At 42.0% G+C, this 24743-nt stretch overlaps 2 protein-coding genes across 4 annotated transcripts in view; one reads left to right on the top strand and one right to left on the bottom strand.

Annotated features, from left to right (window-relative positions):
• Window positions 1-3329, top strand: part of WDFY2 (WD repeat and FYVE domain containing 2) — a 59646-nt gene extending 56317 nt beyond the window's left edge. The window contains exons 9-12 of the mRNA XM_059838973.1: window positions 235-336; window positions 992-1122; window positions 1456-1564; window positions 2220-3329. Of these exons, the coding sequence (XP_059694956.1) occupies window positions 235-336; window positions 992-1122; window positions 1456-1564; window positions 2220-2249 (372 nt within the window). The 3' untranslated portion in view covers window positions 2250-3329. The remainder of the gene's footprint in view (window positions 1-234; window positions 337-991; window positions 1123-1455; window positions 1565-2219) is intronic.
• A 6197-nt stretch (window positions 3330-9526) lies between these two features.
• The window catches only part of DHRS12 (dehydrogenase/reductase 12), a 29252-nt gene continuing 14035 nt past the window's right edge, over window positions 9527-24743 (bottom strand). For all 3 annotated transcript variants that reach the window (XM_059838974.1, XM_059838976.1, XM_059838975.1), the window contains 5 exons: window positions 18406-18467; window positions 17570-17674; window positions 16925-17015; window positions 15456-15593; window positions 9527-12896 (listed from right to left, as the gene is read on the bottom strand). In XM_059838974.1, coding sequence (XP_059694957.1) covers window positions 12769-12896; window positions 15456-15593; window positions 16925-17015; window positions 17570-17674; window positions 18406-18467 — 524 coding nt within the window. In that variant the 3' untranslated portion in view covers window positions 9527-12768. The remainder of the gene's footprint in view (window positions 12897-15455; window positions 15594-16924; window positions 17016-17569; window positions 17675-18405; window positions 18468-24743) is intronic.

Raw genomic sequence — 24743 nt, 5'->3', positions numbered from 1 at the left:
GTTCCTCCCATATCCTTCAAAGCTAAGCCAAAAAAGACATCCCAGGGAACAAATATCTTGTCATCATCAACAACAGTCAAAATGGCATCTTGGGAAAATAGAGATATTAAATCAAGCTTAGCTGGCCATATTGCCACACCACAACACATCTTTTTTGTCCTGCCTCTAGGCTCCATTGGAAGTTTTTCTGCTTGTTGCTCACTTCCACTTTGTGTTTATGTGTGTGTGTTGCAGACTCCGGAGTGGCTGGATAGTGACTCCTGTCAAAAATGTGATCAGCCTTTCTTCTGGAACTTCAAGCAGATGTGGGACAGCAAGAAAATAGGCCTCAGGCAGGTTTGTATGTGCCCTTCAGTGTGTTAACATGGTGCCATTAGGCTTTTCTCTCATAATGGATTCTAGTAACCTTTTTCCCCCTAAAGCGTTGAGAATTTGCATTTTGTTCTTCCACTAGGTGCTCAGGGGTGGGACAGTAGGTTCCCCTCTGTGGCTTGATTTTGTGGTTGAAAGGAACATACTGTTTTATTTCCAATCAATCCCAATAGCAAATGCATGTAATAGGCCTTGGGCTGAGTATATCTGGGGCCTTCCATGACTTTAGCCACGGGAGACTTTGCTCATTGTTAGTCAAATAAGTTACAGAAAGAAATTTACAGCTGATTTTTGGAGATTGTGCTGGAACCAAAGCTGTTTTAAATGAGATTGGATAAACATCTCTACCTGCTCAGGCTGTATTGGGAAAGGCTTACTGGTCTGCTTGAAACATGCTGTGTTTTCCTGCCTAGCAGGAGAGGGCTGCAGATTGCAGACTTTCACTGAAGGGGTGTAGAAGTGCTGCATGTGCTCATGGAGCTTTAGAAATGAGGTGTCTGGGGCAGAGCTGAGCTGCGTCGTGTCTTGCTGGAGTGGGATGGAAGAGCCAGCGGACCTGAGCAGTGACCTGGTCTGGGTTTGTGGCCTGAGAAGTCTTTCTGCCTGTTGTGTCGTGCAGCATCACTGCCGGAAGTGCGGGAAAGCCGTGTGCGGGAAGTGCAGCTCCAAGCGCTCCTCCATCCCGCTGATGGGCTTTGAGTTCGAAGTGAGGGTCTGCGACAGCTGCCACGAGTCCATCACAGATGAGGAGTAAGTGTGGACACTGAGCTGGTTTGCACTGCAATGGGGGAAACTCCTGCAGCTGGAAGGGCCTAGGTGGCTGCAAGGCTCCAGGAGGGAGCAGTCTGGCACGGTGGTCCCTGGGCTTTCTCAGCAGGATAAGGAGGAGATCAAACCAGAAGGGATAGAGAGCCCCTCACCCCCTTCCTTTCATGCCAGAAAGGTCTCAAAGTGCTGTTTACAGAGTGTTTGCTGAATTGATGGCTTACAGCAGAAGTCAAATACTTTTTTCCTCAATAGAGAACATTCTGGGGGGAAATCCTGCAGTTACAGTTCTTGCTGATCCTGGATTTCTTTCTTCAGGCGGGCACCTACAGCTACTTTCCATGACAGTAAGCACAACATTGTTCACGTACACTTCGATGCCACCAGGGGATGGCTGCTGACCTCGGGGACAGACAAGGTCATTAAGGTAGGAGCAAGGAATGTGCTCCAGCTGCTGTACTTCATTTGCCTTCCCTCTCCTGTGTGGCTGCAGGATGTCATACCTGCCTTCTTCCACCCAGAGACTTCTCACTTGGGATTGGGATTAGGATTTCTGCACAATAAAGACCAAGGAGGTCTTGGTCTATGAGGTTATTGCCTGAAGGGGCTGGGACAAGTGCTCCCTGTAGCTTTCCCTTGAGGAAGACCAACTGTTTCTCAACATGCCAAATCTCAGTGTGGCTAGATAAAGAAATAGCTAAAATAATTACTAAGTTATAACTGTTTGAGTAGTTTAAAAAACCAAAACCCTCACAATGTGTTATGACTGTTCTGATCATTGAAGTTAGTAATATAGTGGGAGTTTTTTTGGTTTCTTTTAAGGCCCGCTATGAACCTGGCTCATATAGGTGAAAGCTGGTGACATACAGAATGTCATTTCATCAACCTCCATCACTCTGACATAAGTGCTGGAAAATTAAATCAAACTTCTTCAGACTTGCTGCATCCACCTCTAACCATGTTGCCCCTCTTAATTAAAGAGAAAAGGTGTAAATGTTATTATATAAAGGTTCTATTTGTACTGTATTTTATTGTCTTTTACCATTATTCATTATGTTGTTTTATTTTATTGTATTTAACAGTTGTGGGATATGACACCAGTAGTGTCTTGATGTTACATCAGTGGAACTTGAAAGGTGATATTTACAGAAGAAACGGATTTCCTAACCCCAATTATACTGCAGAAGATAGATAATACTGGGCACATACGGCTGATGAGAAAGGAACTAATGTGTTTACAACAACTTTATGTCCTCTGCTTGATCCAGGCTGAACATTTGCACGAAGACTCTTTCCACTTCTTCTCAAAATATACAAGAAGGTATTTTTTTAACTAACGGTTTGTACGATCTGACTTTGGCTGTCTTGAGTTTGTTTGGAAAAATCTGTGTGCAGTGCAATTTTTAGTTTTTATATTTCAGTACGTCAAGACACTTGCTGCTTTGTACAGAGGGTTCTTGGGTTGTATCTTCCTCTGTGAGTTTTTGGTGTCAACAGACTGTGTAAGGCAATTGGCTCTCCCTGCAGCCAGTACCTGTTGGTTTGGGATATTTCTGCTGACCATGCTCTCTCCAGAGGAGGAAATCCAAGCACAGTCTCTGGGTGCATCACCGAGGAGCTGATGGACTATTGCAATTCCTAAAAGGGCTCTACCATCTATTTGTCCTAGTGGGCATCATCCAGAGAGCATTCATTGGTCTGCATAATCTTCCTCCTCTCCCTTTGCTGCACAAGTCTCAGAACCAGGGGTCAGATTATTCAGCAACTGATTTCTACAGAAAACTGAAATAGTTTTCCAGCTCAGAGCATTCTAAGGAGCACACAGACTTGTTTGAGTTTGATGATGCTGACAGTCTGATTCAAATGAAATTATTGGCAACAGGAACTTTTGGGAGTGTGTGCGTGGAGGGGGGCAGATCTAAAACTGGTCTAGATCTGAAAAGTCTGGTTTATCTCTACCTCTACCTCTACCTTGCACAGCAACATTTCAGCATTTATACCTGTCTGTGTTGTTGAAGGTGAATTTTGTTCTTCCTGTTTTCCATATGGTTAGTCATATTTATTTTTTTAAATGCTGATGGTTTTTATTAATTTTCTCTATAGACCCAGAAGTGATATTGCTGAATGATGCCCATTGTCCTGTTGTCATACTTTACAGTTTCTCTTAAAAATAAACAGTATTTAAAAACCTGGATTGATCAAAATTACCTTTTTAGAATGACATTGTCAAGGTGAATAAACTGAAAAAGCCCTTTTTTCCAAAGGGACCTTCTCTGAAGAGCCAACTCTCCATTCCATTAATCCATGTTACTTTTTAGCAGGGTGTTACTCACGCTCTTCGAAGAAACTGGTGTAGAGAATTTGCTCTGCAAAGACTTTCCTGCATCTCATATTTCAGCAGGCCTTGTGGTTGTAGCTATTGTGGTTGCACCACATTGGTGGTGCTCAGTCTTGCCCTCTTTTGGACTTTCCTTCTTCCCTCTGTAGTGGGGAGGCCATGACATTTGCCACTTCAGAGCACACTGCTACCTGGAGAAGCCTTGTGTTCTCTTTTGAGAGAGAATGCCAAAAGAAAATAAAGCTTCTCCTTTGTTTGCCCAGCAGCAATTCACTTTTGAGGGAAAAAAATATGGTTACTTCAATCCATGGCATTAATTCTGGTCGAGTGAGCTGCTGCAGTAAAGGGTGAGTGGAATTCTGTGTGTACATCACAGGACTGCTATGTATTTTCAGGGAAAATTCTCTTCTTAAACATCTTGTAACCTGTGATGAAGCATTTTGCAGTCATGTTTTCTGAAATAACACCACCTTGGGTTTCCTGGTCATACAGCCTGTTGTTGTTTCCCCTCTACACAGCATATTTTAAAGCATATTGTCAAACATAATTCACACAGTACTATTATTTTTCCAACTTGAAAGTTGTTTTCTCAGTCTTCCCACGTTCTCTCCTGGAAACTAGATGCTTGTTTCCTCTTGGAATGCTTTTCATTACACCTTGTGCATGTTTTCTGATGACTGAAGCTTTCCTGGCTGTCAAAGCATTGCAAGATGAGCAAGTGGCCTGCCATATTTCATTCCAGCTGGAGAGTATGTGCAAAGCTTTGCTGGACTGTGGTGTTGCATGTTCCCTTGGGCTCAGGGCCTTTTGGCCAGAGACCTGACTTGTGCTGTGCAGGGAATGCATCTCACGGTGACAGAAGCACGGGCGCACCGGAGTGAATTTAAATTGCCGTTTAGTGCTCGGTTCCTGAGGAGGCAGCAGTGGCACCAAGGCTGGGACTCCAGCATGAATTGTGCTCACAGTGATGGAGTCAGCAAGCTGAGGATCTGCCCCTGGGTCAGCACCCACTCCTGAATGTGTAACGTGCAAACAAAGGTGAAGAACTGATTCCAAAGGAGACTACATTTGAGAATGACTTGTTTGGACTGTTCTGCAGTAAACTCGTGGCCATTTCCCCCTTGTCTTCCAAGGAGCCGTGGTTTCAGTGTTGCTTGTATGTGGCTGTGGGGTATGCAAAACTGTTTTGCAGAATTTTCCTAGTTGTTCTTTCTCACTGAATGACCTGCAGGGTTATCTGGATTTAAGCTAAACATCTTATCTTGCAGTCTCAGGACAAACTGCTCTGGGCTTAGAAAATTATATAAACTGCAAGTGAAGCTGAGGGGGGAAGGAAAATTTATCCCTTTGCAATGCCCTCAGGAGCTGTAATGTAGAGATTATGAAGTGAAAATAGATGCATCTAATTCTATAATTCTTTTACTTTCCAAATGAAACAAGAAGGATTGACACTGGGAGAGTTAAAATGCCTCCCTTCCTCTTCTGCTGTGTTAGAGTAGCAATCTCAGTTTTTTCTGTCTGCTAGATGCATACAAAAAGGGATCTCTGTTGCCTGGTCCTTTTTTTTCCATTTTACTTGCTGAATAGCAAATCTGAGCTATTTTTAGGAATTGCACTATTGGAGGATGGGAGGAGGGGGTGTTTTGATACAGGTGTAAACTATGCAGTGCCACATACCTACACACACTCTTAAATGAAGCCAAGCCTCCTTTCCCTGGGGCTGCTGAAGGGCAGTAGCTTTGAGTGATACCACATGCTGTGACAAGGGGCACGCAAACATTGCTAACTCCCTCTGTTCTGCACATCAGAAAAGGTAATTTTCATTTCTCCCTTAGCTGGTGCTTCCTTGTGGGAAGTGTCCTCCAGAGCATCTGCCTGCTATTCTTGGTTTAAAAATAAGCAGTGTCTGTAGGGCTTAGACAGGTGCTGGTCACATACACAGTGCCTGAGTAGCTTGCTAGAGTCACTTGTGTCCCAGGTGGGGCAATCTTCAGTCTTTTTAAGCTGAAAACATTTAAGTCAAGGGAAAAGATCGTGGGCATCTGCTTGCAATGTAGCATTGATGGTCCTCCCATCCTACTTCACATCATGGTTAGATGTTGAAACAGAGCAGTGATAGGACTACAAGTCAGCCAGTGTGCCAGAGGACAATCCTGAGCAGTGACATTGGTGTGCTCAGCTGTGAGCACCCTTGCCTGCAACTGCTTTTTGCAGCCAAGCCCAGGTGACCTCCCTGCTCTGTCCTCCTGAACTTGAGGCCATCACCTGAATGTCAGCATGTGGGCTCTTAGTACCTCAGGAGAGGTTACTGCACGTTGCCTGAGGGTGGCTTGGGCTTCTCCACCACTGGGGAAGGGAGGGATGTGTTCCCTCTGAGTGGGGGAAATGAAACTACTGTATGGAGTCCAGCAAAGGGCCACTGAGATGGTGAAAGGTACTGGAGCATATCTGGGAGAAGTGGGACTGTTAATCTTGAAGAAAAGAAGGCTCAGAGGGATCTCATCAGTGTGTATAAGTGCCTGAAGGGAGGGTACAAAGAGAATGCACTGGTGTCCAGTGACAGGGCCAGAGGCAATGGGCACAAACAGAAACACAGATGTCCTCTGAACATCAGGAAACAATTTTTACTGCAAGGGTGACTGAGAATGGGCACAGACTGGCCAGGCAGGTAGTTTGTGGGTTCTCCATCTTTGGAGAAAACCCAACTGGACATGACCCTGGGCAACCACCTCTAGGTGACCCTGCTTGAGGCAGGACCAGATGACCTTTGAAGGTTCTTTCCCACCTCAGCCATTCTGTGATTCAAACTCCACTTAATGCCTGTGTCTACTTTATTGCTTAGAGAAGGAAAAAAATAACTATCTTTCCTTAAATCCAAACTACTACCAAATTAGTTACTAACAAATTGGCAAATATTACCTATGCCTGGCCTTGCTGTTCCAAACAGGATTTGCATGCTAGCAATCAAAGTTCTGTTTTGTAGCACACAGGAAATAGGGCTACAATGTGGGGTTTTACAGGCCGTGTCTTTTCCAGGAGACCACATTGAGCACATGGGATATTTTCAATTAGGACTTAGAAATGCAACATTAACAACTTGATCCTTTTTTCAGGATGCATTGATGTGCTGGGTCCCTTCAGTGATGACCTGTTACGTAATGTTGAGGAAGACAGAGATTTTTCTCTTCAAAATTTCATCTTGTGAATGTTGGCAGGAAATCTTTGCTCCTCAGAAGAAAAAAAAAAAAGTCCTTAGTTTGCCAATAACTTGAAGTTCTGGGATTTGAGATTAACTTTGTGTGATCACATGTGACTTTTCATTGCATTTTCCCAGTTTGGGGATTTTCCCTTGTGTCCAGTCTTTGGCCATCTCTGAAATTTTGTTTGCTGCAGGACATATTGTACTGCTCAGAATAGAAAGAGATTGAGTTCAGTTGAAATTGCTGCCAAGTAGGGACGTTGAACTCAAACCAAAATGAAAACAAGAGAGCACAGTCCTGGCAAAATCTATGCAGAGGGGATACCAAGAAAGAATATCAGCATACAAACAAAACCTAAAAAACCAAACCAAAACAAAAAGCATCTACAGTATAGAAATGATATAGTAATGAAATGATATATGATACAGTATAGTCTCTTTATTCATCAGAGCTGTATAAAGCCAAACCTAACCCCCATCCCAGTCCTGTAAGCCAGCCAGCAGCCATGGTCCAGATCCAGAAGCCACAAGGAACATAGAGTTGTTCCAATCTATGGAGATTTAACTTCCATTTCTTGTTCTTTAGTTCAATTGCCAAATAATATTTATCTACCTCAAGTAGTTTTTTCAGGACTGCATTAAATGCATAAGCACTTGGATATTAAGAGTTTGGGGAAGAGACACATTACTACTGAGATGGTACAGTAGAGGTGTCAGGCCTTATGAAGATAGTCTCTCCAGTTATTTGTTCTTTAGATCTTAAATAAGCTGAATTTATTAAAGGGTTTATCACCTTTATACTTAATTTTACCACATGTCAGGGCTTCCTTCAGATGTGAAAAACCCATTGCTAATGCCCCTATTTTGTCCTGACCCAAGAAAATTCTGTGGAGTTGCCACAGCCAAGTAATTAAGAAATTTTCACTAATAAACAAATTCACAAACTTCCTTGCTACATCTTTGTCATTAGCACTAGTTTTGGCTGTGGTTTAGCTTTCCAAAGGCTGAGCCTTGTTTCTGACTCTGCTTGGTAAGTTGTCATACCGACCAATACCTCATGGGCTTTGCTGTCTTTTTGATTGGAGGAATTTTATATGAAAAAAAAAAAAAGCTCCTGCTGGCTTTTGTTCTGGTCAGTGTTTTATACGAATGCTGCTCAACAATTTGACCATCTTTTCTACCAACTACATTGTTACATTTTCCAGTACTGTTCCATTATGTAAAAAAAGTGTCTCTGATGTAGCTGAATAAATTGTGGTATCTTAACCCCACTAAATTAATTTCTGTCAGCTTTTGGCTATTTCTTTTCCTTCTCTATGCGTGTAATGAGGAATTTGGTTTATTGAGTTTTGACTGGAATCATTCACCTGTCTGTTCTGTGAATTGTCATAAAACTGACAGCTGTTGCATGGACGTGTCTTTTGCCTGGACAAATTCTTGCCCTGAGTGCCTGGCACAGGGTGATCAGCCCAAAGGAAATGGTGTCTGGGCAGCAGAGGAATTGCATGATTTTGTGCATCAGTCCAAGGCTCCCTGTGGATTGTGGATTCTGAACTGAAAAGTAAAGAGAAGATGCTCAAGATTTGTAACCATCAAAGAAAATGACACTTCCTGGGACCTCTCTCCCTGCAGTTTGCACAAGTGCAGGTTTTACCACTCTTCCCATTTGGACAATATTTTTATCTGTGAAATGGCACTGCCAGTACAGCAAAGGTTTGAGTTGTTTCTCCTGGAAGCAGGGCAGAAACCTGTCCTGCTGAAGACCTTTGACCAGGCTGACACTGTGCCCCTTCATAAAGCTGAGCATTAGCTTTTGTTTTGAGAAAAAACACATTTCCTTCAGAGAAATACATCATTTTTCTTTATCTGATGGCTCCCTCTAGAGAGAGGAACACAAATGCTGACCTACTTCACAAACTGAAGTTCTTGGATTTGATACTTTTAGTCCCAGAAGTGGTTTTTTTTGCACTTGCTCCCCGTCAGATTCGGTGCCTTTTCAAAGCCTTCTTTCTCTCATTGTCTAGATCCATGCTTTTTGGGTGACTGCAGGAATACAGAATTTTCAAGTCATCTTAGTTGCATTTTAAAATTATCTCCTGTAATCAGTCGCTGGGTCTGCTCCAATGTGCCCAGAATTACCTCTCCTAACAAAACAAGAGATGGAACCTGAGACAAACAAGAAACACTGTGAGTTGAGCTCAGGAAGATGCAAGCTGTGCTCTGCCAGAGTGGAAACTGCCTATCTAAAATGACTGTGGGTGGATGTTGACCAGCACTAGTTTTAGATAAGTATGATCCAGTGTCATGAGATGGGGTGCTTTATTTTTGCAGGGAGGGTGAGAGTAATACACAGAGGAGCTCACAGATTGAACTGCTTCATAGCTGCCCTCCTCCACTGTTCCATCAGGTTGTTCCCTGAAAGACTAACTCCATGTTCACTCTCCACTCACCAAGCTGAGGAAAACTAGTACTGCTTCAAGTGTCATGGCTTTTAGAAAGGCTTTGTCATTACAAAAATACAAACTAGTGCTTGTACTGACAATTGAAATGGCTGGGACTATCCCCCCACCAAATAAATTTATTTACATTGAGGTCTGCAGGACTGACTTATCAGGCTATAATGCAGGATATAGCAGAACTCCCTTTGAGCCCAGGCAGTGCATATTCAAAATCCCACCTGAGCCTTGTTTAACAGGAAAGGAAAGGGGTGGCCCTGCTCAAACCTTGCTCCCACTGAGTAAAACACAGAAGCTGGAGTGTGTGTTACTGCAAATGCCAACAACTGGTATTTGCAGTTTACTCCAAAATTGTGAGGTATTTATGGGAGTGTCCCCATTCAAAGGCAAACAAACAATTTTTTACACCTTTAATTAACAGCAGGTTGATTTAGTTTATTGAGGTTTTTTTAACAATGAATAAAGATGACCCAGAAACGAAACTAAAGACAAAATGTCGTTTACAAAATTGTTTGATACCTGTTACATTGGTCTCCTAAAATTTTCATCCAAGACAAAAAGAGAAGTTGCAGTGGCCCCTACATCACTGCAGTCAGTCCTGCTGCACTGATAATGGGCTGTGCCTTTCCATTAGGATGTAGGGAAATGACCAACTCCACATGTGCTCTGTGGTGCAAGATCCCTGAGAGCAAAAACTTCCCAACTAGGTGACTTCACAAAATGAAGAAAAATATGAAGCCATCAGAGTGAGGTCAGTCATAAAAGCCTCAAAGCTGCCACAAGAAGTGTTGGGCTGTGCCTGGACTGGGAAGGGTGGCAAGAGCAGCTGCTGTGCTTGTCATTCCATTCCCATGACCCAGGTGTGCTCTCAAACTCCCAGTGTGCACTGCTTAACAAGGACCTGTGCCACCTTCATCTTCTGGTCATCTGTCACTGGATGCTGTTTTTATTTTGTTCATGAAGTTTTAAAGTGGAAGAGGAGACTGAGGGGAGACCTAATCACAGTCTACAACTTCCTTGTGAGGCGAAGAGGAGGGGCAGGCACTGATCTCTGGGGTGACCAGTGACAGGGCCCAAAGGAATGGCCTGAGGCTGTGTCAGGAGGTTTAGGTTGGATACCAGGAAAAGGATCTTGACCTTGGTTGGGCACTGGAACAGCTCCCCAGGGAAGTGGTCACAGCACTAAGCCTGCCATAGTTCAAGAAGCATTTGGACAGTGCTCTCAGGCACATGGTGTGACTCTTGGGATGTCTTGCACAGAGCCAGGAGCTGGATACCGTGATCCTTGTGGGGCCCTTCTGACTCAGCATAATCTGTGAGTCTGTAAATGTATTCACTTACATGAAGGTGCAAGTAATTCTGGATTGCATTAGACAGATCCTCTCGCTGGCTTGCAGCCACATGCCATGTTTGCTCTCGTGGAATCGGGCTGAAATAAAGCCTCAGCAGGACCATAATACCAAAGTGTGTGACACTCTGGACTTTGTTTCTACTTGCTGTTCCTGTGGTTTAGTTCTTTTTAAATCAGAAGTGCTCTTAAACCATAGTATGTTACTCTGACACTGTGACCAAACTTTGAATAAAGCAGTTTTCTAACTTCGCCTTCATTTTTAAGCTGTGACACAAAATGAAAAATATAGGCTATTCAAATACACTAGTGCAGAATGTGGACTAAAATATGTTAAATATATACATATATAGTGGACAGTTTTTACTTTTATGAACTATTTAAATACCAGTCATTAAACTTTTCTTCTGTACTGCACAGCTGAGAAGCAAATTGATGTAAATACTAAATAATGCAAATGTTTTTATTAGCCTTGCAGCTATTGGGTTAAGAAATGTAGTTAGTATATATGCTTCCAGCAATGCTCTTGTTTTGGGTAACTGTATTTAACAGCTGAAACCATAGAAAATGTTAATACCAGATTTGCAGGAAATAAACCTCTGTACAAGCCTTGCTGTTGTTTTCTTTCACTGTAGTGCAAGAAGGAGTTAAGTTTATAAATGAGGCAAATAACTTGAATGCTGACCCAGCCTCTTCAGGAGGAGCAGTGACAGCCTGACTTGTCTCAGCACTGCTTATCATGGGAGAATTTTTCTCAGAGCCTCTCTGACAGTAAAGTCTTTACATCTAAGGAGATTGACAATAGGCTGAAAAAAGCAGGTTTTTTCTTAAACTGATACTTAATAGGAGATCTTTGAATAATGAGGAAACACCATCAGCCAGGAAGAAACTAAATTACGTAAAGCAGGCAGAAGGAGCTCTCCTCTGTCCATCAGCAGTCTTTAGCTGCCAGTCACTGCAGAGAGCTCAAGAACATCTGTGTTGTATTTGTGATTAGGGCCTTGGTCCTACCACAATGGTGTGAGCCACATGTGAAACAGTGCAGCAACTTGGCTGGGTTCTGGAGGCAGTTGGTTAATAAACACACTCAGTTCAGAAGAAAAGGTGTTACCTTTGTTAATAATAGTCTTGGCTTTGCAGTAAATCTGAAATAATTAAGACAAAATGAGTCCCAACAGAAAGTCTTAGTCTGAGCTGATTGTCTTCAGCACTCTTAGAAAGATGCAGCACTGTAGGTGGTGCTTCTTAAACTAGATCCAGTAAATCCCTGTGAAAAAGCCCATTTTCCCCTCTACTGATTTACAGTGAGAAACTCGGTGGGAAATTCAAATGTCCGCAGATCAGGCAGGATGAATTCTGTCCTCTGTGTCTGGAAGTAAACACATCCAGACAAAATACAAGCCTCGCATCAGGAGGTGGATTCTCCTCTAAAACCTGTGCCACACCAGTGCTCCCTTCCCCTCTTAATCCATTCACAAAGATAAAACAATTCCCCCTTTTAATTTCTCACAGAAATGGCAAGCAGATACACCTTAGCATGTTGTTTCTTTTTGTGCCTACAGTCATGCAGCCATTTCTCTGCTGGATCCAGCCATGTCTGGGTGTGTTGTGTTGAAACCTCCTACTTCATGGTATTTTGACATAAATGGGATAATATTTAGCCCTGGCTCCATAAAGTAATGTGGAAGGCATTTGGCAGCGTTCCTAAATTCTTGCTGTTTAAACATGAGGAAGCAGATCACTTCTGCATACCAGCACTAATTTATAGAAACTAAAGGCCATGAGGAATCCTTCCCTTTAAACTAAGCAGGCTCTGCAAGAGAGTTTCTGCATTCCCAGTTACATGCTTGAGCCCAATCACCCTCATGCAGTGAAGGAAGCCACCAACCTGTCAAATACAGCAGTTAAAAGTTGTGTAAAACATCCCCACTTCTTTCCTGAAGTCCTTCACGAAGGCTACTGAAAGAACACTCCTCTGCATTTCTCTGTGCTGAGCGTTTTAAATTATTCTCGGTAACTTTACAAAGTCTCAGGGCTTATTTTAATGTCTCTCAATTTTTCTTCCAATCCAAAGAACACAACCTTAGTGTGTATTGAGGCAGCAGCTGCATATTCACAATGGGAGAGACTTGGCAGCAGAGGAAAATTACACAGGTGCCACTCTACCGTCTCATTATGAGAACACCTGAACCTAATTCATTTTTAACAGGCCTATGGCATCCTACTTCCCCTCAACTGCAGATTACTGTGTAATTAGAAGATTTGTGGTGACACTGTGTCAGCAGAGACACTAAATTCCTGGAGAAACAGATTTAAACTTCTGGGAGAACTCTTCCAGCGCCTCCATTAGTTTCTCTTCATCCTCTGGTGGACTGTGGGTATATGCTAGGGGTAAGTGTGTGGGGACTGGTTGCCTGTCTGGAAGAAAAGAAGAGAAAAAACAACCTTATGGGTACATTTAACTCTCTTATAGCAGAAAGGAGGTTTTTCTGATAAACTCTGTACTGCCTAAACATACCTCATGGTCTTGAAGCCAGGAAAATTAACCTTCTAGGTAACTGTAAATAATGCTAGTTAAGCATATCTTCTAAACCAAAATTTAAACCAATTCAGTTTGTATTTTGGAACTAGAATGATTTTTCTGTAGCACAGTAAGATCTGGACTGTGCAGCAAGCTCCCATTTGCAGCTGGGGACAGTTAAGGAAAAGGAAGGCTTCCTTGTGGGGTTATGCCTGTCACTAGTGCAGCACCTGCAGGCAAAGAGCAATAGCTGGAGTTTGTTGTTGCAGGCAGAGGATGATCTTGCACTTGAAACAACATTTTTCCTTGCCTCCTGGATAATCTTTCTAGTACTGTACAAATCCCCAGCTGGGACTTTGTAGTTAGGATTATTTTCAATCTTAAAATGCTTACTTTCATCCTTAGAAACAATAGTTAAATTCTAAATGCAAAGGAACTTGGGCTTATTGCTCAGCCACCATAAGTGACACGTATCCAACCAAGTTTGCTCAGTTTGATGCTTTGCTTGGTTTTCCAAATCTCACGCCTGTCACTCACTCTGTAAATACAGCTGTTACCACCATCCACTCTAAGGGATCCTCCCCTCCCAAAGAAATGGTGTCTAGAGCCAGGGAGCCTTATGACAATGCTGTCAGGTGTCTGTGGAACAATAGTCAGAGCACTAGTGCAGCACTGTTAAATCTACTTAGCAAGCCCAACTTCACAGCAGCCAGCTGAGACAAAAAGAACAAGCGGCTGCAACCCTGGGAAGCAGATTTCCCTGAAAACCTATCAGGCTGCCACTAGGCTTCCCAGGAGAGCAGAGGTATTTGCTCTCTTTAGAGCAAATGTTTACCTGACTGCACACACCACATAACTTCTGCTCATGGAAAACTGAGGAGAGAGAGAGGAATGTTCCCTTCTCCATCACTGATTATGAATAGCTTCCCACCTTGCCATAGTGCTTCCAGTAGCCTGTGCTAAAGTTTGGGAACTAGGTATGAAAGCCAAGTTCAGCATCACAGAGAAGATGCTTCTAGTCTTTGGAAAACAGGTCTCTCTTAAGCATTTTTGATCTATTTTAGCAGAGAATTCTGGTAGTACTAGTCATGTTCTCACTTCCCTTTATTATTTTCTCAGGGAAACAAAAGAAAAAAAAAAAAAGCTGGCTTTGGTTTGCTCTCAGAGGGAACAAAAGAGGACAATGCAGAAAATTGAGTGAAACTGTGACTGATTTGGAAAATGGTTGCCTAGGATCAGAAGTGTGGGGTTTGTGGCAAAGTGCCCCTGCACCCCAAACCCTTCACTGAAACGGCCTGAAGAGTGCCCATACTAAGCTCTGGCTTCCAAAAGGCTGTAGGAGCAAGAAATAACTGACTTCACCACTATTTGATAAGCACAAGACATAGATTCAGAACTTCTTTTGCAGTTCTAAGAGCAGTCTTATCAGGACCAAAGCTCTTAAAAGTCAGTAGCTTTAGCTAAAGAGGCAGGGCATGTTCCCTGTTTACCAAAGCTGGGGGTAGAAAAAGGCCAAAGGGAAGAGCCTCGTGAAATTATGAAAAAAAACAGAAAAAACAACTGAGCAGAAGCATTAGGACCAGAAGAAAGTGACTGGAGTAAAAGAAAGGCAAAGCCTGGTTCTACAAAGAAAGCTGACCAGCTGGGATGTGGGGTTTCCACATGTACTGCATGCTGACATGAAAAATGTCCATTTAAGTATCAGTCAGCAACCCTGTGTGACTCTCTGTGGGACAGAAGGGAAAAGTCTGAGCTTCCTGCATTCTCCATATAGAAATTTGGTGAATTAGGATTAGAGTGCCACATCCAACAGAAGCACTAAGCTTCTGGTAAGTAATTACCCTGAGCTTCCTCTTTCTGGACTGATCTGCATTACCATTGAGGCATCCTTGCTTCCAGCTGCTCCTACAAAGATGCCAGTCATTTGCCTGGGAGAAAAGAAAGGGAATGGAAAAGTAGGGCAGAGCCTAAGCTCACAGTGCCAAAAATGCCACTGTGCTCAAGTCTTTGCCCAGTGTTAGAGAAAGAGGGAACTGGCAGTTTTAGCGAGCATGGAACAATAGGAAGAAGAACCTGTCAAAGTGGAGCCAACTCCCAGTGCTGTGTGAGAAAGATGCTCATTTCCTAGCATCATAAAAGATGCTGTTTGACTGCTGTGATTCACCTTCCCTTGGCACAGTCCTACAAGCAGCCATTTTCATTACAAAAATCCCCAACCCTCCCTAAAGAAATGCTTTGAAGTCTCTATCAGCTACTTTAGAGGACAAAATCAGGAATATAACAACTTAACACAATGCTCACTTGAACATTTAGACTTGAAACAGCTTTGAGGTATGCTTTATCCTTTGCACAAGCTGTCTGGTGCAGCCTTAATCCCCTTCCACGCCAGACAGGGATCCTAAGCTCAGGCAGGCTGGGAGTCTCCCGTCTGTGCACTGTGAGACACTGCTCCTTACCTTGGAAGAACAAGCCACTGGGCAGCTTTGTTGCTTCAGCTGACACTGCCAACCACAGGACGGTGTCGGCTCCCTGGGCCTCTGTGCGCAGAGAGTTCTTCATCCTCTCGTAGAAATCGGGCATGGACGACCTCACAGCTGGAAAGGATAACAATGGAATGGTGGCCTGCCATGCAAGGCTTTTTTCACTCATACACACACACACAAAAAAACCCAAACCAAACTCTCACCCCAAAAAATATCCCACCAAACCAGCTTCAAATTGCCATTTTGTGTGTAGGGAGGAGAAGAGGCATCTCTGGAGCTTATGGAAGAAAATGAGTATTTCCCTCTATCTGGGAGTAGGATGGCTTGTGGGAGAATAGCACTAAGCTGCCAGATGATCCATCACTTGTTTGTTTGGGTCAAACTACAGGGACATAACTGACAACAGGATCTGTAAGAGGTTCCTTTGCCAATTCCATTCCAAACTGTAAAGATGACAAACACGGAGAAAACAGAAATTCCAAAAAGCAGTATTGTAATGGGATTTTTAGCTCTTCTTTTCTCACCAGTTTTAGGAAACCAGTTGCAGCACTGTATTTAAAAATTGCTTACTTCCTGTCTAAACTCTGGTTTCATTTTATTTTGTCCAACAGATGGTGACTGTGGGCCCATCCAATGTAGGTGTTTATTTTTGGGGGTTGGAGAGTCTTTGAACTTTAAGGTGGGATAACTTTATGGTTCATTAAGTTTGAAATCTGCAAAGGAAGTGCAAAAATAAATGTATTTTAAAGAAAAAGAAATACCAGGATATTTAGTTGGAAAGGGCTATTTTCAAGCATAAAGTAGCCAGGGTAAATGCTTCTGTTGTCAAAAGCAAATTTGGGAAACTGCAACCCTATAAAAGACCTAGAGATGTAATGCTATTCTGCATCCCAAGCTTGGGCACTGGGGGCTGGAAACATTGGGGAATACAACATGCATAGTGCATGACTGATGCTGGCCCACCTGCTCAGGCACAGTCACTGGAGAACAGCTGCAGCTCAAAGACAACACTGCTTCTCAACAGCAGTAAATGGTTAGAGGAAGAGCAGAGGGCTTGCACAGTGGTGCATTCTCTTACATGCCCTCACAAATTCCCAGTGTCTGCACATTGGTACTTACAGAGGCAGAAGCTCCATCTGTGTGTTTAACAGTTCCACTACAAATGTAACTTAAAGGTTACCTTAAAGAACTGTGTCTCTGCTGTGCACTTGTGCAGGGCTGGAAGCATTCACTGCCCATTATTATTCTCTAGATATACACAGCTAGCAGACACTGTGCAGAAAAGAGCCACCAAGGGGATATAAAACTACTTCAAGCACCAGTTTGGAGAAAAGAAATTACTGCACCTGTTGGAAAAATATACTAGGAAGTTTCAATTTTCTTTGCTTTTAAACTAATCCTGACAAGAAAAAAAATTTGGCAGAGTGTGAAGCAGATGTTACCTGGAGTGTCTGCCCAGCCGGGGTGCATCACGGAGAAATGGATATTTCTGTGAGCCTTTGCCCACTGTTCTGTCAGGACAACTTGCTGTCTCTAGGATAGAGCAGTAAGAGCCACGCTAGCACCGCATTCAACAGCCTGTCCACCAAATGAGTTCCCAGGGAAATAAACTACATCAAATGTGCCATAAATACCAGAGCATTTATCTACAGCAGAAACATACCCTTGCTCATCCTGGCTGGATTTATTGGATAATTTCAACAGAGACTTCCACAGTCATTGCCATCCATACCCTGGCTACAAATTTACTTTTAAAGCAGCTGCACTGCTTTTACTGACCATGTCTATTTGCTGCAGACTGTGGGCAAGAACTAAGCAGGCAGACAGGGCTCATCAGCTTAAGACAGTGCTTCCCCTTGGGACTTCTCTCATATCAAATCAAAGTCTAGCCATGCTCTCCTCCATGCAAGACGTATGCACTCCTAAGGGCATGCCATCATACTCCTGAAGATTACTGCCAGTGCATCTGCATATGGGTTGGATGCGATGGGAAAGCAACAGTAACCAACAGGCTTGTTGCAAAGCAGATGGTAGGAGCTGCCTAGCAAAGAAGGGCTGGGCTTTGTTTTCAATCCCATGGGCTGTACCTTGTTCTGTGCATACACCATGGTTCCATCAAATGGCCCACTTTCTGACTGCAAGTCAGACACGTTTAATTTTTGAACTAGCATGCCCCCAGAAGAGACAGTGATCTGTAATGAAATGAATGAAAAACAAATGAATGAAAAGCAAAACCAGGAACTCCCCACAGATGCACTCATGCATGCAATGTAGTCTTCAGGCCATAGCTGGAAGTCCCTACAGAGCAAGATTCCTCTGCATACTCTTTGCATTATGCTTATGCTCAGGAGCAGAGCATAACTGGAGATGCAATGAAAGATACATAAGGTTTTTAAGAAGGGATTTTCATTCAAAGTGATGTTGATTCATTTCAGGAATTTTGTGCTTCTTCCTTTTGGAAAGTAATGGGGAGAAAGAAAATAGCAGAATAGCACTATTTGTAGTTTGTATGTTTAGCACTTACCAAAGCTAATTAGAAGCCATACAAAACTTGGGAAATTTCATTTTTAAAAATGTACCTGCTGTCTTATTTTACACCAAGGTCTATAAAGTTCTTTTAAGCCTATATTCCTGTTGTACATATTTTGCACTCTGCTGCAGGAGCTGACTTGCCCTAGGGAATCTATGAGGGCAAGTTCCCAAATGAATTATTTTACTCTGATTTCCAATGAAGGGTTGAGAGCAGCAAGCAGGAGCTTTGCCTTAGAGCAGGAGGTTGTTGTTAGCAAAATCCAAGAGGATTTTAGAGATCCTTATAGCATTGTAAGTAATCCTGCATTACCAGGATGGTCAGAGAACTGCTGTTACAAGCCAGAAGGTAAAAATAGTAAAACACCCCTTTTAAACAGCATCACAGACTCACCACTCTGGCATCAGTTGCTTTTTCCAGGAGGGGCACCAGGGCAGTTGTCATGATGTATGTACCTAAAAGACAGACAAGCACCAACATTAACTACTCCTTTTAAAAAAAGCTTTATTCTCTCTCCACCCTCCTTAACAACCCAAAACCCAAAGTCTCTTTATCTGTGAAATATGATCTGAATTTGACAATGATTTTTTGTTGCTGCTTCACCTGCAGTGTGCCAGCTCAATTTGTAGTGGTTCACATTGCCATAGACTCAGCAAAAGGCATATATTATTTTACAGGTTTTAATGTTTGTTCTACCTATAGAGAAAACAGCTTCCTACATTCATCTGTGAGAATCTGAAGGCAAAATAGCTCAGGTATGGAATTCCTTGGGTGGGGGAAGGTGATACCAGTGAAGTGAAGAAATGGGGAATGCATTTCCCCTGCAAGTCTGGCATATACACACAGATCTAAGCTGGGTCATGAACAAGAAAAGGAAACTGTACTTCATACTTACAGTTCTTAGGGCACTGCATATGCACTTAAGATTTGTCCCTTCTTCCCTTCTCACTATGAAATTACTCAGAGTACACTAGACACTTTTTGTGTTGCACACAAAACCCACCCCTTAAATCCCCAGCATGACCATTATGGAAGATAAGGAATCCTTGGGAGAAAAAATATTAATGTTGTCTGCCCAAGGCTGAGCTAAGATTACTCAGGGAAACTTAATTGTGTCCTTCCTTGTTTTTGATCATGTTCATGTAGCAAGGATTTTTACACACCACACAAATATATTCCATTACCATGACCAGCACAGTTTGTTATTACAAACACTGTCCAACTGTCAGTGTGTTTGACTCAGACACACAGACACACCTAGTGATGTTTCAGGCAACCAAGTGCAACACAGATTTTTTTTTCCAGTTCAAAATGTATTTTAAAAAAAATCTATTAATTTAAAATTAATTTAGCCCCATTTAGTCTAGTGTTTCTACATCTACTTCCCTCTCATGTCTTTACATATGGCTCTAGTTCAACAATTCTATCAGTGATAAATGCATTTTTTTCCTTGAGCTACCGAGGCCATGTTTTTCACTAGGCATGAAGACTTCAGCATGTCTTTATAACCTCTCTTCCACACAGGCAATGAGATCACCCAGTTAAAATACAGCACGTTTATAAATACGGTACCAAAATCAAACATGTTACATGCCTGGTGAAAAAACTGTTCAGTTCCCCTGTCAGTCACAGCAGCCTTCACTTTCTCTATATAATCAGAGGTATGTCCCTACAAACACAATATATTTAAAACCCTGGCAAATCAAACTGAGCAAATGCACCGCAGAAGAGCAAATGCAGCCTGGCTTCAGCAGAAAATGTGAGCAGAGGCAGTTGCCAGTGCATGACGAGAGCCCGGTCGTGTCCCCTGGTAGCGGCGGGGAGACTGAGCGATGACATCATCGGCACAAGAACTCCCGCTGAATGCCAGGGGAGGCTGCCGCGATGGGGAGGGATTACTGAAAAAAATCACTTCAGTATAAGCTGAGAGCCTGGTTTTAATGCTGTTTGGCTGTGGATTCTTCAAAAAAGTAACATCACGTCTTGGTTAAATAAGCTGCCTCTCCTAAAGGCAGAGCTGCAATGCACCATCTCTGACGATGCTCCATTTTACTGTCCTGCAGATTAATTTACAGTTTTTAAGGGGCTTCATGTTGATTTGTTAATTCTAAAGAGCTGCAAAGATAAACGCACTAATGTTGCCTCATTAACAACCGAGTTTTGTTTTGTTTTCCAGCCAAATAAGAGAAATGTTCAATGCCAAAAATCCTGCTTAGAGCAACTACAGCTTGTCAGAAGTTTATGTGCTTATTTAGAACCACAAACTAACTGCAAAACCCACATCTCCTCTCTTCCTCAAGTTTATTAAGAATTCAGTAAATCCCACAAAGCCAGAGCATTCCATCTTTTTGCCCCACAAGACCACTTGCTCATTTGCTTTGAGACAGAGCACAGAGCAGTTTTGATCACAGCTTCCTATGGTAAGCAACAGTGTCTGAAAACACACACAGACACACTGCATCAGGCATTAAGGCTGCAGCATTTAATTTCTCCCACTGCCAAATATTTCACCAACTACTGTCCCCATTTTAAGTGTTTGAACACAAACTCGTCATTCCTTTGACAAAAATACTTTGGTATTGCACATTCTTATTTGCCTGGGCTGGTCTGTCAGGCAAAACAGGCTGGAAATTTAGAACAGTAATAGCAGAACAGACATACTTTATCAGCAAGGTTTATTGCTGGTTAGAATACATCATCATCAACTGAAACCTCCCCATTTTTATCAGTGCAAAAGCTGGCCTTTAGTTTGATGGTGACATTCAAACAGCTTGGGAGAATGCTCAGTATGGTCACTACAGGGCCTGGCAGAGCCATGTACCTCATGGCAGGTACTTTGTCCAGCACAGCTGTATCACAGCAGGCACTAACACTCAAGTTAATTTCTGAGTAAAAGGGGAAGTGGCAAACAAAGGCATTGCCTGCCACCATCCTTACAGAAAAAAAAAAAAAAAAAAGAAGGAAACTTTTCTTGTTAAAAAAAAAATTGCAAGGTAAAGCAAAACTGATTCGGTAGAAGAAACTACATTCATCTCTGCCCCAATGTAAGGAAATCAAGGCAACATCCAAACTGTATGTCCTTTTGCCAATACTTGATTATTAATACCAATATACTGGATATCAGTACTTCCAAAGCAAGCACTTGAGCATTCTACCACATTTACTTGATGCAAAAAAAATTTTGTCTGTTAAAGGAGAAACTTCCTCTCACAGAGCTTGGTTTAAAAAGGTAAGGCATATCAAATGTGGTTAATGCTTAATTATCACTGTGTTCAAACTGTACAGACTGAGTTGTTTTGTTGGGGGTTTTTTTAATGGTTTAACACAAAAGTACATGAAAGGAAAGGCAACATTCAAGAGTGCTGTGCCTTGCACTGAAAGCAGTAATTACTGGGTATCTGTTGAACATACATCTAGTACTACCTGCATTTAGGACTGTGTGACAGGGGCCAGATTTGTGCACCACCATTTCCTGTCACTGGAAGGTACATTATCCACATGGCCTGAATGCTTGTCTCCTACTGAAAAAAATCAGTGAAATAAATTGTACACAACATTTCCCTTTGACGAGAAGTATTTGCTCTGACACAAAGGAGTCCAGCACAATGAATTTGGGAGTTTGCTCAGAAGCAGTAGGAATAGAGAAGAAGGTGAGCCCAGTCTATCACACCCACATAAAGGATTTCATCTTGCCCTTACTGAACTCTGCCAAGGTGAAGAGTTGACTTGTAAAACCTATTGGACAAGCTACAGCCCTGTTCTGTGTAATGAGGTCTGACACAGTACTGGCTGGCCATATTTTCTCCAGTCAAAAAGGTTTTTGGGATAGACGTACAATTTATTTTAAAGATAAACAGTCTCTTAACATTACCATTCTTTGGAAAAATTTCTGTAGGCTTTATACCTTGGAGCTGATCTCCCATAATGGGAAATCACGTAAAATACAGAGTAATTAAAATTTTTCTACAGAGCAACACCATTACACACCATAAATCAACTTTATCATATGGTAAAGTAGACATGTGGGTTGCCAGTCTATGCATTAAACATGCTCATTCCAGTAAAAGTAACGAGGGCAGCATTTAATGAGAACATAGTTTGTTCATGCACATTAAAGTTTCATGTTTACTTGAAAAATATAAAAACAAAACCCACCAAAAATATTGAATCACCATGCATTCCCTTGTGGCCTGTCTTCGTTCCACCTGGTCTGAGATCTTCTCAATTCAGTTGAGTAATCTGATATTGTGCTCTAACTAACAAATCGAATTTTTGACTCCATACAGTGACCTCCTCTGCCAACCTGGATAAGCACTAATTCAGTGGTTTCACAATAACAGAGTGAAATATTAATGACATCTGTGTAGAAAATGAGGCACTGTTATGGAGATAAACATTTGATTCATACAGTAAGTTGTTTTTTTTAAAAAAAAAAAGACAAAAACCTACAAAAATCAGCCTGACTGCCTCCTAAGCTCCTAAATAAAGTTCTGCTACCTTTCCCATGACATGATTCAGAAGCTGAGGGGACTCTATGGAAGACACTATTCTTAGGCCTTGTGGAAAGGTAGCTTTGCATGTTCCTGCAACAGTTATTCCACTGTGGGTCTCATGACATGAACAAAATGAAAGCTATCCTACTGCACAGGACAGCAGTCTCCAGTGTATTAGACACTGGTCTTTCTCACAGAAAACTGCAAGTCTTGCTGTACTGAAATATGAAAATAATCAAAATACAGGATAGCCCTAGCAGAAAATATAAACAAACATTGTGCATGCAGATTTCCAAACTGCTGGTGGTTTAGATCAGTCTGCCAGAATCTGAAAGACTCCTTAGGATTCACATAGTTCAGACTGAAAATTAACAGGATATCACATAAAATAAAAGTACATAAACATATACTCTGATTTGCTTTTAAGATTTAATGTGAACCTAGAATCTGTACTTTATAAATCAACTTTGAAGAAAATTATGGTTTCAGCAGAAGTAACACTGTAAACCCACTACCTTCTTATAACATCAAATTAATTGATGATACAATTACTGTGGAACCAAGTGTCTTGGTGGATTCCAGAATGTTTTTTGCTTGATGTTCTATCTGGCAATTAGTGGCTCATTGCTGGTGAGGTTTCTGCCCTGATAACATTGGAGGGCAAGCAGCCAGCACCACACTAAGTGAAGTGCTTCATATGCCTGAGCTCTGCAGTATTATTAGGAACAGTGTTATTTTAACTGTGAAAAAAGTGGGAATAAATAAAACCTAAACAAACAAAAAAAAACCAATACCACCAAAAAATCTCCACTGTACAGATTTCAATGGCTCATTCATCTGGTAGAAATCAGTTAAACTGGCTTGCTTTTCTTGAGTGCAAGTAAAAACAAACCACAGAAACAAACAAAAAAAAAACCCAAAACCACCCAACAAGCAAAGTTCCATTCTTCATTAGCCTGATTATCTTTTCCTGCAGTTTATGCCATTCCCAGTAAGAGACATCCCTGAGTCTCTTTTCCTGAGTAAGAGATCAGGAATGAAGATTACAGTGTGCTGTCTCCAAGGGCCAATTCCACTGCACTAGCAATAACTGAGAGTGTATGGAAGAGTTAATGAACATCAAACACAAAATAAAGGTTTACATTTCCCGCAAATGACAAAGCTCATCTCAAGAAGGGCTCTTCTGTCTCCTGGGAACCAGGCTTCAGTACAGTTTCTGCATGTGCAATCACATAACCTTATCCTTTCACATACCACCTCTGATCCATAAGTCTCAAAGCTCTTCAGAAAGAAAACACGAACCACAGCCTCCTTTTCACAGATGAGGTTGTCTTGCCAAAGACCAGGCATTGAACTTACAACAAACTGACAGCTGATATTCAAGTTGTTGGACTTCCAAGTAATTCAGAAGACCAGGCTGCACTGGATTCTATTAACACCAGTTAGATACAGTTCATGTGCTTGGAAGAGACTGACAAACATGCATCCAGGTTAGGCAGTTTTCCATAGACAGGCTATAGTGTCACTATGACAGATAAACATCTTACTTCCTCTGCCTCTAACCCTTCTTGCACAGAGTGGAAGTATATGTCTATATATTATTAAAACATGAGAGCACATTAGATTGAGGAAAAGATGCATACTGGGAGCATCATTTATCTCTCAGTGTGTTTTAGCATCCCCTTGCCTGGTAAGTAGCAATAAAAAAGTAACATATATGTCATTTTTCCATGTCAACGGGAAGATGTATTGAGTAAAAGCAAAGTGAGGCAGGCAATAAAACAGAGGAAAAAGGATTGTTTCAGCTAAATGCCTACTGCTTCAATAAGAACATGCTGCTTTTGCCTCTACTTGCTTATAAATGCTGAAGTTTTTTTTCAAAACGACTGAATAACACCAGCTTTAACAGTCTTCGCTGGGAGTTATACTAAAAAAAAATAAAATAAAATTAAATTTAAAAAGAGTTTTGACTCAGAAGTCTACAAGACTCATCAGAAGAAATGACTGCTTGGTGCTGCCCAGCTCCTGGGTACAACCCTGAGTACATGGTGAGCCCACAAGAAGAAATATAAGGGCAACATCACACAAACTAGAGGACAGAGAAAAATCTGCCCATCAGGATAGGAAGGTCTGCAGGAAGTCTGCCCACATTACCCCCACTGAGTTGCTCAATTTGGTTTATTTGATAGTGTGTTTCAATCAGCAAAGGGCTATTTCAGACTTGTGCCTGGCCAGTGC

This window comes from Haemorhous mexicanus, chromosome 2 (genome assembly GCF_027477595.1).
Source record: "Haemorhous mexicanus isolate bHaeMex1 chromosome 2, bHaeMex1.pri, whole genome shotgun sequence".
NCBI classification, from domain to species: domain Eukaryota; kingdom Metazoa; phylum Chordata; class Aves; order Passeriformes; family Fringillidae; genus Haemorhous; species Haemorhous mexicanus.
Note: the sequence above shows the minus strand (reverse complement) of the source record. Positions and strands in the feature narration are given on the sequence as shown.